The sequence below is a fragment of the Macrotis lagotis genome, chromosome 5, assembly GCF_037893015.1.
Source record: "Macrotis lagotis isolate mMagLag1 chromosome 5, bilby.v1.9.chrom.fasta, whole genome shotgun sequence".
NCBI classification, from domain to species: domain Eukaryota; kingdom Metazoa; phylum Chordata; class Mammalia; order Peramelemorphia; family Peramelidae; genus Macrotis; species Macrotis lagotis.
The window spans coordinates 129,627,752-129,642,591 of NC_133662.1; the positions used below are offsets into that span (position 1 = coordinate 129,627,752).

The 14,840-nt window shown below is 34.1% G+C and overlaps 1 protein-coding gene and 1 long non-coding RNA gene across 2 annotated transcripts in view; one reads left to right on the top strand and one right to left on the bottom strand.

The window, feature by feature from the left end:
• Positions 1-387: 387 nt before the first annotated feature.
• LOC141487903 (uncharacterized) overlaps positions 388-14,840 on the top strand; it is a 29,210-nt gene continuing 14,757 nt past the window's right edge. The window contains exons 1-2 of the long non-coding RNA XR_012468540.1: positions 388-613; positions 14,039-14,127. This is a non-coding gene — a long non-coding RNA (uncharacterized LOC141487903). The remainder of the gene's footprint in view (positions 614-14,038; positions 14,128-14,840) is intronic.
• LOC141487900 (triadin-like) overlaps positions 14,467-14,840 on the bottom strand; it is a 192,087-nt gene continuing 191,713 nt past the window's right edge. Inside the window, exon 10 of the mRNA XM_074187490.1 lies at positions 14,467-14,510. Within this exon, the coding sequence (XP_074043591.1) occupies positions 14,482-14,510 (29 nt within the window). The 3' untranslated portion in view covers positions 14,467-14,481. The remainder of the gene's footprint in view (positions 14,511-14,840) is intronic.

The following is a 14,840-nucleotide window of genomic DNA, read 5'->3' on the forward strand; positions in this document are numbered from 1 at the left end:
ATAACTGATAATGGTAAAAATAAATGCTTTTGCTTTTAAAGTCTATATTTTTTCTCCCCCAGAAATGAAAGGATTTTGAAGACAACATAGTTTATCTTTATAAGACAGATATGGGGAACATCCTTTTTCCCCCTTTTCAGATTATGTCTTAGAAGAGGACAATTTTCTTTAACTATATTGGCTGGCTTGAAAGATTTCTAGTATCATCATTCTAAAGTCTCTCCTTTATCTACTAGACCACCCAGATGGAGCATCTGAGCCAGGATATTATTATGCTTTCACATGACTGATTGTAATTTTTAAAAATTCCCTTTCCCTGTTATTAGATGACAGATGAGATTATTACAAGACATGGCTCATTAATAAATAACACCGTAATTAGTCAGAGATTATTCTGTGATTAAGCCTTAATTTTCTGTGCTTCTCATGTAACTATTCATATTATTCTTTATTTTTTGTTCCTTTTCAGACTGTTTTGGAACGTGCTCTGAATAGTCCCAAAAGGTTACTCAAACAGAAATTGACTCTTGTCTGACAGCAAGTCCCTGACAGACCTGTGACAGCTAAGAGAGATGCCTTAATAAAAGCCTACTCCAATAGGGGAAAGGATCAGGTATTTATTAAGTGCCTGCTATGTGCCAGAAACTAGGATAAGCACTTTTTAAATGTTATCTCATTTAATCCTCATAACAACCCTCAATGTTGGATACTATCATTATCACAATTGAAGATACTGAGGCAAAGTTTAAGTGACTGGATCAGGGTCACCTAGCTGGAAGCCATGAGGCTAGATATGAACTCTGGTCTTCAAGATTTCAAGCCCTATTTAAAGGCCTTCATAACATGGTCCCTTTCCTCTCTTTCTGGTCTTATAACTGTAATTGTATACCTGCAATTTTGCACCTCATAGATATTCTTTTAACACTGGATACCCAGTTCAGTGGGCAGATACAGCTGACCCAGGCTCAGGTAATGAAGACCTTTTTGAAGGCAAATGAAGGGTCAGACATGGAACAAATTTATGGGCATGCCAATTCAATAAATATTAAATAATTACCCTGTGTATAGATGACATTGTACTAGATACTAGAGACATAAAGACCAAAAAAAATGACAATATCACAGAGCTTGTGTTTTGCTAAGGGTGGCATGACATGCTCACAATTAAATCAATGAACTATAAAAGAGGTTTGTGATGGGGGCAATTGAGAAATCAGAACAAGGATTCTGGGAAAATTTGGAGGAAGAAGAGAAATTTTCAGGAAGATTTGGCAGAAGGGTGACTTGATTTGAACCATAAAAGAAGAGAAGAATCCAAAAGAGGAGGACTGATCAATCAATCAGCATTTATTAAGTACTAGTTTTTTGTTAGGAACTGGAAGTCATCCTTACTCTTAAGAATTTCTTCTTCTCTCATAGATACAATATGTAGATATATAAAATCTCTGTTATAAACAAAATCTATTTAAAAATAAGGTAATTTGGGAATGGGTGGAAAGACAACAGGTTGGGAGTTACAAAAAAAACAAGATTTGAATGAAATTAGAGATTCAAATATCAAGGAAAAGAGAACAGTTTATGAGATGAGGAAATTGAGGTCAACAAAGGCTAAATGACTTGCTCAGGGATACATATCTAGGAAGGATTTGAATCTAGTTCTTACTGCATACAACAGAGCTCTATTCACTACTCAACATTACTTTTATAAACTGAAGCCTGGGGAGATTAAGTGTCTTGCCTGAGGTCAAAATAGTGATGATAACCAAGGATGAGATTTGAACTTGGCTTCCCTTAGTTAAGAACCAATGCTTCTTCTGCTGTAGCATGCTGAGGGAAATTGCTTAGAAATTAAAATATGAATAATATATATTTCTAAAAATTGACATTAAAAAAACCTCTATACCTCTCTAAACCCCATAAGGTTTTTAACTCTTGACAGATGCTGCCTACCTTTCCTATCCCTAGTTCTTAGCAAAGCAAGTATATCATTAAAGCCCCAACCCTCTGTATCTCAACCTTTTTAGCATTTGCAGGTAAAGAAACATACACGCCATGTTATAAGCAATTAAGAAGTAGAAAAGTTTTCCCCTTTAGAAGTCATGACAGTCAGAAGTTCAATGAGACAGACTTTCAAAGAGGGGAGAGAGAAAGCAAAACAAAACAAACAAAAAAATCATAACTTCCTTCAGAAGCTCTGCTCTCTTTCTGTAGTAAGTTAATTCTATTGCTCACTGTATATTTCCAAACTATTTCAGTGTGGCTAGACATTTTAATTGGCCTAATTTAGATAAATACCACAAACTAATACATTTATCTTAAACATCCTCACAGTCTGCAAATGTCAACCCTTATTGAAAGTGTGCTGGGATTAGGGTGAGAAGTAGAAGCATGGGGATGATTTAGCACTTGTTCTGGGGATTATATTTTCTCATATTTGAGTGCTAGACTTCCCTCTCATTCCCCTCACTTTTGCTTAATTCTGTATGCTGCCCATGTATTATTGCTGCATTTATCAGATCAGTCTTTGGTAATTCTGAGCACCTGTCTCAGGAGGATTCTTTGCAGAACTATATAAAGTAATCTTTAAATGGGACCCATTTGCAATGCTTAGAAACCTGTCATCCCTTTAGATAACAAGATTATTTATTTCTAGGAAGTTATCTAAAGTGTGTTGTGTTACCTTCCTGCCCTGAGATGCTTTTTAAAGTCTTTTACTGGCACAAATGGTAGATACCATAGTGAAAGGAAAGTGATTATACCTGTGACTTGTATGAGAAACCAGAAGGAATAGGATGGTCAGTGTCATATCAATTGAGTTGCTACCATATATGATATGGTCCCTATGGTACCTTCCATAGAAATGCATATAAGTAGTTGCAAAATAAATCAATAAACTTTCATCTTTAAATATGATCTTTTAATCAGATGGAGTTTGTAATGCTTAACAAATTCTTTCCAATTTATGTAGTTAAAAAAACAATGGTCACTTTGTTTTAATGGTACATCATAGCTGTAATTATCATGCATATTCTAATAATCAAGTGAAGCTCTAATTCATTGATATGATAATTCCCTCCAACAAAGGAAATTACAAATGATCATGTCTATCCTATGCATCTCATTTTTGTCCTCTGATAAGTTCATCACCAGGGGTCTGATTTTCCTGATGATCCAAGGATATCAGTAGAGTATACAAGCTGACCATCCTTCATTGTTGCTACTTGTCTGACACATCCTTATAGATAATATCTGTTTTCTGAGGACCAGTCTTTGTAAGTACAAAAAAGACTTCTCTCCAATAGCATACTGAAATATCTAGCTATCATAACACATGAAAGTACCATCTGTACTTTTCTGATATTATATATAGGACATCCTTAAGGTGTATGATAAAGATGCTTGACTAGAATGTGACTTGGAGAGAGATTTTGTTATTTTTGTTTGTTTGCTTCTTTGGGAAACCAGAATTTTCAGAACTTTTATTCAAATAACTTAGAACATGGATTGAAAAATAATGAGCAGAGATGATAGATAGATCATTTCTGGAGTTTAGCAATCTAAATGTTTTTCTTGAAGGTATGTATGGGGAAATTGCCTTATGGGAGCACAAAGTACAGGCCTAGGTGGAGAAAGAGAAAAGAACAATTACATTAAATGAAACATTCCAAAGCCATATTATTAAAAGATAGAAAGTGAAATAAGAAAGGAAATAGGAAGCCACTTTAGGGATCCCAGGGAGGAGATTGAAAATCAAAGTGAAGCTAATGGAAATTACTTTTTGAAGTGATTTGTAATAGCAATTCAATATTGATGAGTCACTTTCAGGTTTTCAAAATTCTTTTTACAACAACCTTATGTATAAATAGCATAAATATTATTTGTTCCATGTTTCAGATGGAAAACATTAAGACTATAAACAATTGTGATTTACCTATAATGACTAAGCTAGTGAAGTTCTGTGGCAGGATTTGAACCCCAAATATATGACAAAGTCAAACATGCTATTAAGATTCCCTATTACTCATTTGGGCTCATTTGGGAGTAAGAATATTAGAAAATGACTGAAAAAGAGGATTAAGTAAAGTCAATGTCTATGAATTCTTCTACAAGGTATGGGCAGGGAAAGTAAAACTACAATAAAGTCACATGGTGAAAAGTTCCCATTGAAGAGACAGAAATAATTTTCAAGGTGATTAAGAGATATCTTTTTTTTGCCACATTTTTATTGTCTGAACTACCAATCTCTTCCTTTCATACTTTACTCCTTACTGTTATTGTACCACATCCTGACTATTTTTAAAAGTCTCTCATATCTTTCCAATTCAAGCTCTTGATTTTAAAATGTTATTCTCTTATTTTAAATTGTCCTTAGTTTAAAAATCAGTGGTCTGTGGTCAAGGGACCCAGACTGTCAATTAAACTTGAAATAAGGATGGAGGAGTTTGGTATAGCACTCAATCTACTGTGCCATCCAGATGTCTCACTTAGGATAGTTACCTAGATGCTCTCTGAGGTCCCTTCAAGAAAATTAAGCCAGAGAGAGATATATCTAGAGAAAGACAGGAAGACATGGATCTATGTCCTGATGACTAGGAAACTGTCTGGAGAGGACAGAAGAGAAACACTTTCCATAAGCTGTATATTACAAGTACAGAATTGATTTAATATAAGGCAACAATGGCATGAGGAAGAAGAGAAATGCATATTCTTGGGCATATATTATAATGAACATAGATCCTGGAAGAATAGGATTCACTCTCAAGATCAAGAAAGAGAGTAAGCTTCCCCTTAAGTTCATGCCCATTGGTTTTGTTCTACTTCATTCTTCCTCTGACACAGTGTTAAAAGTGGGAAGACTGGATACAGGAAAATTTCTGCTGTTAATATTCATAAGCATTATAGATTCTCTGCAGTTTTGTGTTTTATTTGGAGCTTCTTTCACTTTACTATCTTCATAGGGAAAGGAACCTTGTTGGGAGATGGCAATCTAGAGATTGCTTTTTCTCTTTATTTTCAAGTAGTAAATATAGCAGAAATGATATAGCTAGTTGCCTGCAGTCTTAAGAATGTCCAGTGGACAGCTATTGTCATGGTGTGGTTGACAGCATAGCTGTTCAAGTCATATGACAACATGTAAGAGTTATGGAGTATTTCTTTCACATTCAGGAAGCCAATGAAGTCATATGGCCTTGTTAAACATAGATCAATGATCAGACAGGCCACATCAATCCTCTTAGAGGGATTTTGAGGGAAGAAGAGTTGATATATAGGTCTTTGGTTGGGTCCTGACTGCCATTTCTGTTCCTCCTGCAGGGCAATGATTTCAAGTGGAAATCTGTTTAGGAAAACTATCCAAAAGGTCAGTAGAACTGGCCATGTGTGGAGCACTGCTGCACATGTTCATAGGCTTTTGCTTTTGTAGATTCAAAGGGCATATTAATTAGAAGTCCAAGAGAGAGAAAGGAGAGCCAAAAAAGAGGAGGCATGGATCCAAAGGAAGCCTATTTCATTAGTCCTTGGATAAGGATGTAGTCTTAAGAATAGCAAAGAGAATATGTGACAAATATTATGGCAAAATCCGAAGATTCGATTAAATAAGATTTAAGGACTGAGGGAGAATGAATGACAAGTGAATACCTGGGCTGCTACTTGTTTTCAGCAGTAATAAAAGAGAAAGTGGATAGTATTTGAGGAGCTAGAAGAGGAAGATAGTTGTGAAAGGGAAAAAACAAAATCTCTGCTAGGAGATATGTTTACTTATTTACCCATTCTCAAATTTCTTCCCATTCAATACTAAAATTGTTGCCACATTTCATTCTTTTTGTGCTTCCATTTTTAACACTAGATGATGTTTAACATGTTTTAAATCTTAAAAATTGTTTTTGTAATTGAATATAAAGGGTATGTTTAGGGCTTACCTGAATACCTAACTTTCTAGTTTTGCTTCATATTATTTCCTTTCACATGCTTGATGTTCCAACCAAATTGGGTTTCTATCTTAAGCATTACATTCCCACTTCTATGCATGTAGACCAGATGTCCTGCAAAGCCTTGAATCTACTCCTAACTTAATTTCAAGACTCAACTCAGATTCTGTTTCTTGTTTGAACTTCTCCTTGTTCCTCCAAGTTTTGCATATTCCTGCCCTCTTCAAATGACCTGATATTTACTTCTCTTTTTTGCATTTGATATTGTCCTTGTAAATATAAGATTACCAAGGGAGATTCAATAGAATTTTCCCCAAGATCTAATATATTTCTTTGGGAATAAGAGATGCTTTATAAGGATTTGCTGAATTGAACTGAATTGACGTATGAAAGCATTATTTTTATTTGTGAGTATAAAAAATAAATCAATGTGGCATAAATCAGAGCCTAATTTTGTTTTTTTCTCCCCCAAGATGAAAAATTTATTTGTAAAGACCCTATTACATATCTTTATGCTAGATTTTTAGGAATACTCATCATTCTGTAATTTTACAAGTTTGGACCAAATTAGCTTCTAAAACTTTGCCATTTTTATTAGAATCATGCAGCTACCATGCTGGATTTTACATTTCCTACAGGCTGAAATTTTCTTTCATTACTAACCAAAGACTTCTTTAAAAGTAAGCTTAAAAAGTAATTTCTTTAAAAAGTAAGAAGTTCGGGGTGGCTAGGTGGCACAGTGGATAAAGCACTGGCCCTGGAGTCAGGAGTACCTGGTTCAAATCTGGTCTCAGACACTTAATAATTACCTAGCTGTGTGGCCTTGGGCAAGCCACTTAACCCCATTTGCCTTGCAAAGAAAAACCTAAAAAAGAAAGTAAGAAGTTCATAAAACATTATTTTATGAAAATTATGAACTAATAGATAATTTTCTTTCATTATAATGGTACCTATTTTCCCTCAGACATTCTAGAAAATTTTAGACCAAGTATAAAACAATGTTCAGTCATATTCATATAGTAAATTTATTCAAATTCCATATTTGAATATAGTTTATTTTCAAGGTCATTTACTCATATGACCAGATATTTCTTCTTATCAAAAATTTAAACAGAAATATTATTTCAAGGAGCCATTGACAGGAAGCAGTTTGGTGCTGAATTAGAAATCAGGAGGGCATAGATTCAAAGCCTGACTCAAAATTTAACTATTAGATGATTCTGGGAAAGTTATAACCTTTCTTGACTTCAGTCTCTCATCTCTAAAATGAGGATAATAAAAATGGTATAAAAACATATATCATATAGGGCTGTTGTGAGGTTCAAATGAGATAATACATGCAATGTCCTCTTTAGACTTAAAACTATATTCTTTGTTGTCATTCATGTGCAACTCTTTATGAACCCATTTGGGATTTTCTTGGCAGATACTGGAATGATTTGTCATTTCTTTCTCCAGTTCATTTTTCAGATGAGGAAATGGAGACCAACAGGTTGCTCAGGATTACACAAGTTTGTCAGTATCTGAGGTCAAATTTGAACTCAGGAGGATAAATCCTCCTAACTCCAGGCCCAGCACTTTATCCACTGGACCAGTAGCTGCACTTAATAAATGCTTCCCTGACTCCCCCCCCCCCCATCCTTTCTGTTTGCCATGTACTATACATCAAAGGATATGAATAGACAGTTTTCAAATGAAGAAATCAAAGTTATATATAATCATATGAAAAATTGCTCCAAATCATTGTTGATTAGAGAAATGCAAATTAAAACAACAATGAGGTATTACCTCAAACCTATCAGACAGGCCAAGATGAGAATAAAGGGAAAATGATCAATGCTGAAGAGGTTGTGGGAGGATTGGGTCATTGATACATTGCTGGTGGAGTTGTGAACAGATTCAGCCATTCTGGAGAACAATATGAAATTATGCCCAAAGAGCAATAAAAAAATGTTCATATCCTTTGACCCAGCAATTCCAATTCTAGGTCTATATATAGAAGAAATAATAAAAAAATGGGAAAATTTCCACATGTTCCAAAATATTCATAGCAGCTCTTTTTGTAGTGGCAAAGAATTGAAAATTGAGGGTATGCTCATCAATTGGCAAATGGTTAAACAAGTCATGATACATGAATACTATGGTATATTATTGTTTTATAAGAGATCATAACTGGTCAGACTCTAGAGACCCATGGAATGAATTACAAGATTTGATGCTCAGCAAAGGGAGCAGAACCAAGAGAACAATGTACACATTAACAGCACCTTGTGAGATGATCAACCTTAATGGAAGCAGCTACTCTCATCAGTTCAGAGAGCTAGGACAACTGTATTAGATTGGCTATGAACTATATTATCCCCATCCAGAGAAAGAAAAGCAAAACAAAACAAAAACAAAAAAAACCCCATTCAGTATCTGAACAGTTTATAAAAAATGATCTCTTATTCTCTTTCCCTTAATACTAATTCCTTATACCAAAAATGACTAATCTGTAAACATGTTTATCAAAACTATGTATGTTCAATAACCTGACTTTGCCACTGAGGGGGTGGGGTGGGAAGGGAGGGTGTAAGGAAATTTTTTAACTTAAAAATATACATGTGCATATGGATGGAAAAAAAAGATACAGAAAAAAAGTATAAACTATATAAAGAGAGAGTAGGTTGCATAGCATTATATGTTAAGGAACTTATATAAGAGAAAGACTGGTCAACAAAGAGAGAGCTGATGTCAAAGTCAGAAAGACCAAGGTTCAAGTACTGTGTGACACTAAGACAAATTGCTTAAACTCTCAGTATAACAGGGAATTCTCTAAGAATGTAAAGAGGAAAACCTAGAATCAAAAGATTAAGACGTGATTGAGAATATTTAAAGGTCATCTATATAAAGAAAGGAAAAAAATGAGAGATCTAATACTAGCATAGAAAATTATTATCATAATGATGGACTTCAGTTATCCAGATATTGGTGTTCTCTCTCATTGAAAATCAGAACAACTAATAAGTTTTTTTCATTTATCTTAATGCTAGTCTTATCCTTTTTTGCTTGAAGGAAGAAAAGAAGGGTGCTGCTAATTCTAAATTTGATTTTCTTCAGCAAAGTTGAACTAATTAATATACAAATGATGGGAATCTTGAAAAGACAAGGTCATTTTTTGACAACTTTGAAAGTTGTCTCCCAAGAATTCTGGGATGATAGCAGAGCAGGTCTGAAAACTTTCAGCTTTCTGAATTTCCTCAAAAAAAAAAAAAAGAACATCACTTCAAAGGGAATGTTGAACATGAAATAAAAAAGTTAGGGTTAAGCATTGTTTCCTAAGATGATTTGAGAAGACTCCAGGAAAAACCCTAAGACTTTCAGCGGCTATGATGATCTGATGATGTTTGTCTTTCATTATCAAAGAAGACCAGGACATTAGGGAGGTGATGTCACCTAACAAACAAGTGAATTGGATTTGAGTGAGGGAGGGTATTGTGCCAAATCATCAGCCTTACTGTATTCTCTGGAGCTATCTGGGCCCAGTGACCAGATATGAATCAGGATGACTGGAGATGACTCTGGATATGAGGCAATGAAGGTTAAGTGATTTGCCCAAGGTCATACATTTGGTAAATCTCTGAAGCCAAACTTGAACTCAGATCCTCCTGACTTGAGGGTTGGTGCTCCATCCACTGCACCTAGTGACTGAGGTTCAGTCAAGTTTTAAATCTCCCACGATAAGAAGAAAATACTGGAAACTACAAAAAAACCCAATTTAAATGCCATGGAGCTATAATAAGGATTACTTAAAACCTCATAGTTGAATGTTGAAGGACTGTAGGACTTGGAATACTTTATATGGAAGAGCAAGAGTCTGGGGCTATGAACAAAAATAACTTAAATAGCAAAGTCAACTATAATTCTGAATGAAAAAGAAATGGGCATTTAATGAACTGAAATACTTTCAGGTAGGGGGCAGCTAGGTGGTGCAGTGGATAAAGCACCCGCCCTGGAGTCAGGAGTATATGGGTTCAAATCCGGTCTCAGATATTTAATAATTTCCTAGCTGTGTGGCCTTGGGCAAGGCACTTAACCCCATTTGCCTTGCAAAAACCTTAAAAGAAAAGAATAAGAAATACTTTCAGGTATTTGTGACAAAAACAGCAGAACTTAAGGGAAAATTTGACATAATAACATCCAGAAGAAATATAAGATAAACATTAAAGATGAATTAAAAAGAGATTCAAAAAAAGTTGTTTCTTATTTTTGAAAATATACTTTTATGACTACTGTGAAATGAATAGCTTGGAAAAAGGTTTAGGCTGAGTTGTATATGATGAGGTTATTCTGAAATAACAAAACTATATAGGGTGAGATGAAAGGAAGTAATTATACCAATTATTGGTATAATTGCCAATAATAATTACCAAGAAGAAACTAGTAGAGAGGAGAACAGATTGTGATGAATCTTACTCTCATCAGGAATGGGTTAAAGAGTGAATAACAGATATATATATAGAAAAGTATAAAAAAATCTAAATACACAAAGAAATAAGAGGGTAAGTGGATAGGTTACGGGGGAAGAGGATAAAAGAAAGGCTCTTGGAGAGGTAGATAAGTTAAAGAATAGGAAGGCAAGATAGTAGAAATAGAGGAGTGAAGAGGGTTAGGAATAAGATGAGAAATATAGTGAGGAAAAACAGGAAGGAGGAAAATACACAAGTAATTATAGCTTAGAATGTGAATTGGGATGATTTTACCCACAAAATTGAAAGCAATAGCAAATTAAAATTTTGAATTCAACAGTAGACTGCTTTCAGGAAATGCTATAAAAATGAGAGATACACATAAAGATAAAATAAAAGTCAGGAGTGGATTTTATTATGTCAAAAAAAGGGTAATTATCATGATCTCAGACAAAGTTAAAGCCAAAATAAATTTAATCAAAAGAGAAAATTAGGGAAAGTACATTATGTGTCAGCAATATTATTTAATATTTCTTTAGACCATTTAAATAACTAAGCAGAATAAAATACCAGCAGACACAGGAACTATCTGAACATAAACATAAAACACTCCTTATACAAATAAAATCAGATCTAAATAATTGAAGTAATGTTTATCGTTTATGGGTAGGTAAAGCCAATATAATAAAATGACAATTTTACCTTACTAATCTATTCAATGCCATTCCAATTACATTAATAAAGAAAAATCTTTTTTTTGTTCTCTGCTCAGTTCAAACCAAGTTTGAAAAAATGATAAATAAAAGTTCATATGGAAGGACAGAAAGATCAGAAAGTTTAAAGAAGCCAGGCAAAAAAAAAGTAACAGAAGCAGATTCAGCAGTATCAGACCTTAAATAATATTATAAGATGAGGAAATTGTTGATATATAAAATGGATAATTTAAATTATTTTAAATTCAAATTTTTTTACATAGATAATACAAATGCAGTCAAGAATAGAAGGAACAAAGAAAACTGGAGGAAAAACTTTCAAAGACATTTTCTCAGGATACTTTAGAAAAACATGAGTAGGGGCAGCTAAATGGCATAATGGATAAAGAACAGGCCCTGTTATCAGGAGGACTTGCATTCAAATCTGATCTCAGATACTTGATAATTATTTAGCCATGTGACCTTGGGCAAGTCACTTAATTCCATTACCTTGTAAAAAACAAAAACAATAAAAAGAAAAACATGGATAGACTTTCAAAGGAAGATGCTAGGTACCTTTGGAGAAGCAGATGGTAAGTGGAAATAAGCAGAGTATGATCTTATATATATGTGTATGAGTATATATATGTATATAATTGCACATATCTATTTATATTATATATATATATATATACATCTGTGTGTGTCTATTACTATGATTAATTTTAGCCTTATTTAGGGTACTTATAGGGGTTGGGGAGAGGGAGGGAAAAATAAAGCAGAAATTTCACAGTAGAGAACAAAAGCAAAAAAAAGTTGTATAGCTTCAAAAATAATGTATAGTTATTATATAGGTTTTCTTGAAATGGAAATTTTTTGTTTCATATTGAATTCTCTCATGTCCTGATGCGAATATTGCAATGTACCCTACTTTTCTTGTTTTGTATTTAGTTATAAAATAAATAATAAAATTTACAAGGAAAAAGAAAGTTAAATGTGCAAGTGCACTGAGTATTTTGGAGAAATGATTTCAAGAGGAAAAAGGGAAATATTACAGAAAAAGAAAGGATAAGTACGATACTCCTAAACTAAATGTTTAAAGGGATGGGTTTTCACCTCATAGTCTGACAAAAATGATACAAAATGGAAATATTTAACATTAGAGGGTTTTTGGAAAGACAGGCACAAAAATGATTGGTGAAGCTGTGAAATGTTTAAAACCAGTTTGGAAAGAAATTTTTAATCATTCAAGAAAAGTGACTAAAAATGTCCATTTGAAAAAGAGACAATCTTCAGGGAAGACATAAAAGAAAATCCTCATATATATTAAAATATTTGTACTTTTTGTTATAGCAAAGACTTGGAAATAAAGTAGATGGCCATCAATTAGAGAATAGCTAAACAAATTGAATGTATTATGATGTACATTGAATTGGACAAATTGAATGTAAACATGAATGCAATGGAATATTACTATATTGAAAGAAATTATGTGTATAACAAATAGAGAGAAACATGGGAAGATATGTATGAACTGATAAAGAGTGAAGAAGAGCCAAGAAAACATGCATAACTACAACAATGTACATGGAAAAAATAGCTATATACTCATAACATCAAATGTATTACAAAATTACAAAGAACAAGCAGAAATTGATTCAAATGAAGTGATAGGAATCATCTCCAACTACCTCTTCTTAGAAGTGGGAAGTTCACAGGTAATAAACCTTGCACATATATTCAAACATTGTTTTTTTGGGGGGGATTGTTTTTTTTTTCCAAGGCAATAGGGTTAAGTGACTTGCCCAAGGTCCTACAGCTAGGTAATTATGAAGTGTCTGAAGTGGGATTTGAACTCAGGTCCTCCTGACTCCAGGGTGATGCTCTATCCATCCCATCACCTAGCTGCCACACCATTTTCAATGCATTGATCAGTTATGCCTATATTTTTCCTCTTTAAAACTCTATTTCTTTAATGGAATCCCTCTGGGGTTTGAGAGGAGAATACTTGAGAAAATTATGATGATATAAGAATCGGACATCATCAATAACATGCTTATATGTTTTTGAATGAGAACTATTTGTAGGATAATTAGTCCAGGAAGAATGACTTCTCAAGAATGTATAATCTTCGGGGCGGCTAGGTGGCGCAGTGGATAAAGCACGGGCCCTGGAGACAGGAGTTACCTGGGTTCAAATCCAATCTCAGACACTTCATAATTACCTAGCTGTGTGGCCTTGGGCAAGCCACTTAACCCCATTTGCCTTGCAAAAACCTAAAAAAAAAAAGAATGCAATCCTCTTACCTTTCCCCCAATATGAGCATCTTTTGTAACTCTGAGAAAAAAAAATAACAATGAGGAAGAAAAGAGAGGAGGTTCTAGAGAATTTATTTTGGATGCTGAATGATTAATTAATGAAGCTCTTCCATGTCCCTAATATGCCCTGAACAAAAATAATAAAAGAAGTTAGGGGCATGTAGTAAAACACTAGTATTATTGGGAACTTAGCCAGTTCCTGATAAGGAGAGGAGTCCTTTACAGGGAACTTAGTCAGTCCTGGAAGTGCATCCCCTTTTCCTCAATTGTCTGGAGCACAACATTCTTCTAGGTCCAGAGTCATGTAGATACGTGGCACCATGTCTTCTTTGTTTAGACTTCTATGATTACACAAATCTTGTTCTGATCCTGTTGGAATCTCACCCATTTGTCTGATTGGGACCCTTCTAATCAGGACTGTGAAAAAGGCTGAACTGGGATTCCCCAGTCTGAGGTTTCTTTCAGGAACTGGAAGATCACCGGATCATTTGATTGATTATCTATTGGGAAAATGTTCTATCTCTTTTGTTAATCTTTAATAATGTTTCCTATCTCTTTCATTATCTTAATTGTATTTGTCATGCTTATAATCCTCTTAGGCATCATTGGTTATTTTTGTTGTAAGCTTTCTTTTTTCTTTTTTTCTTTTTTAGGTTTTTGCAAGGCAAATGGAGTTAAGTGGCTTGCCCAAGGCCACACAGCTAGGTAATTATGAAGTGTCTGAGACCGGATTTGAACCCAGGTACTCCTGACTCCAGGGCCGGTGGTGCTTTATCCACTGCGCCACCTAGCCGCCCCTGTTGTAAGCTTTCTTGTGACTACCTTTGTTGTTATTTTTTCCCTTTTGGGGTGTCTTACTGTAAGTGCGAATTCTAACTAAAAATTAATATGACAGAGGCACAGGGAGGTCATTGCCAACTTAGTTTTTAAAATAACAATTTGATTTTATAATGCCCTTTTTATTCATCTTTACATATTAAAATTTTTTATTTTTGTTAATTTCTCAATAAAAAGACATTTTCAAAGGCATATTTAGAAGACAGAATATAAGAAATTTGGCACAGTTCTGTCAGAAGAGTGTCAGAGGTCCCAAAGCTCAGAATGAACCGGGAAAGCTGAAGAATGCTAAGACAAAAAAAAAAATTCTTTAAAATTATATATTGAAAAAAAGGTTAATGAAAGAATAAGATGTCTGCTTATATGAAAATTTGGGAGGAAAAGCAAAATATTCATTTTTCATTTTGGTTTTGTTTTCTCTCTCAAGAGAGAGGCAGAATAGCATATTTTGTAGAGAGTTGATGTCCAAGCCAGGAAAATCTGTATTTAAATTTCACTTCTAAATCTATTGACTAAGTGACAGTGGAAGCTCTAGGCAATTCTCTACGACTATAATTTGCAAAGAAGTTGATGATCATCCTTGGTAGAGGGACTTTCATTTCCTGGGAGTTCCCTATA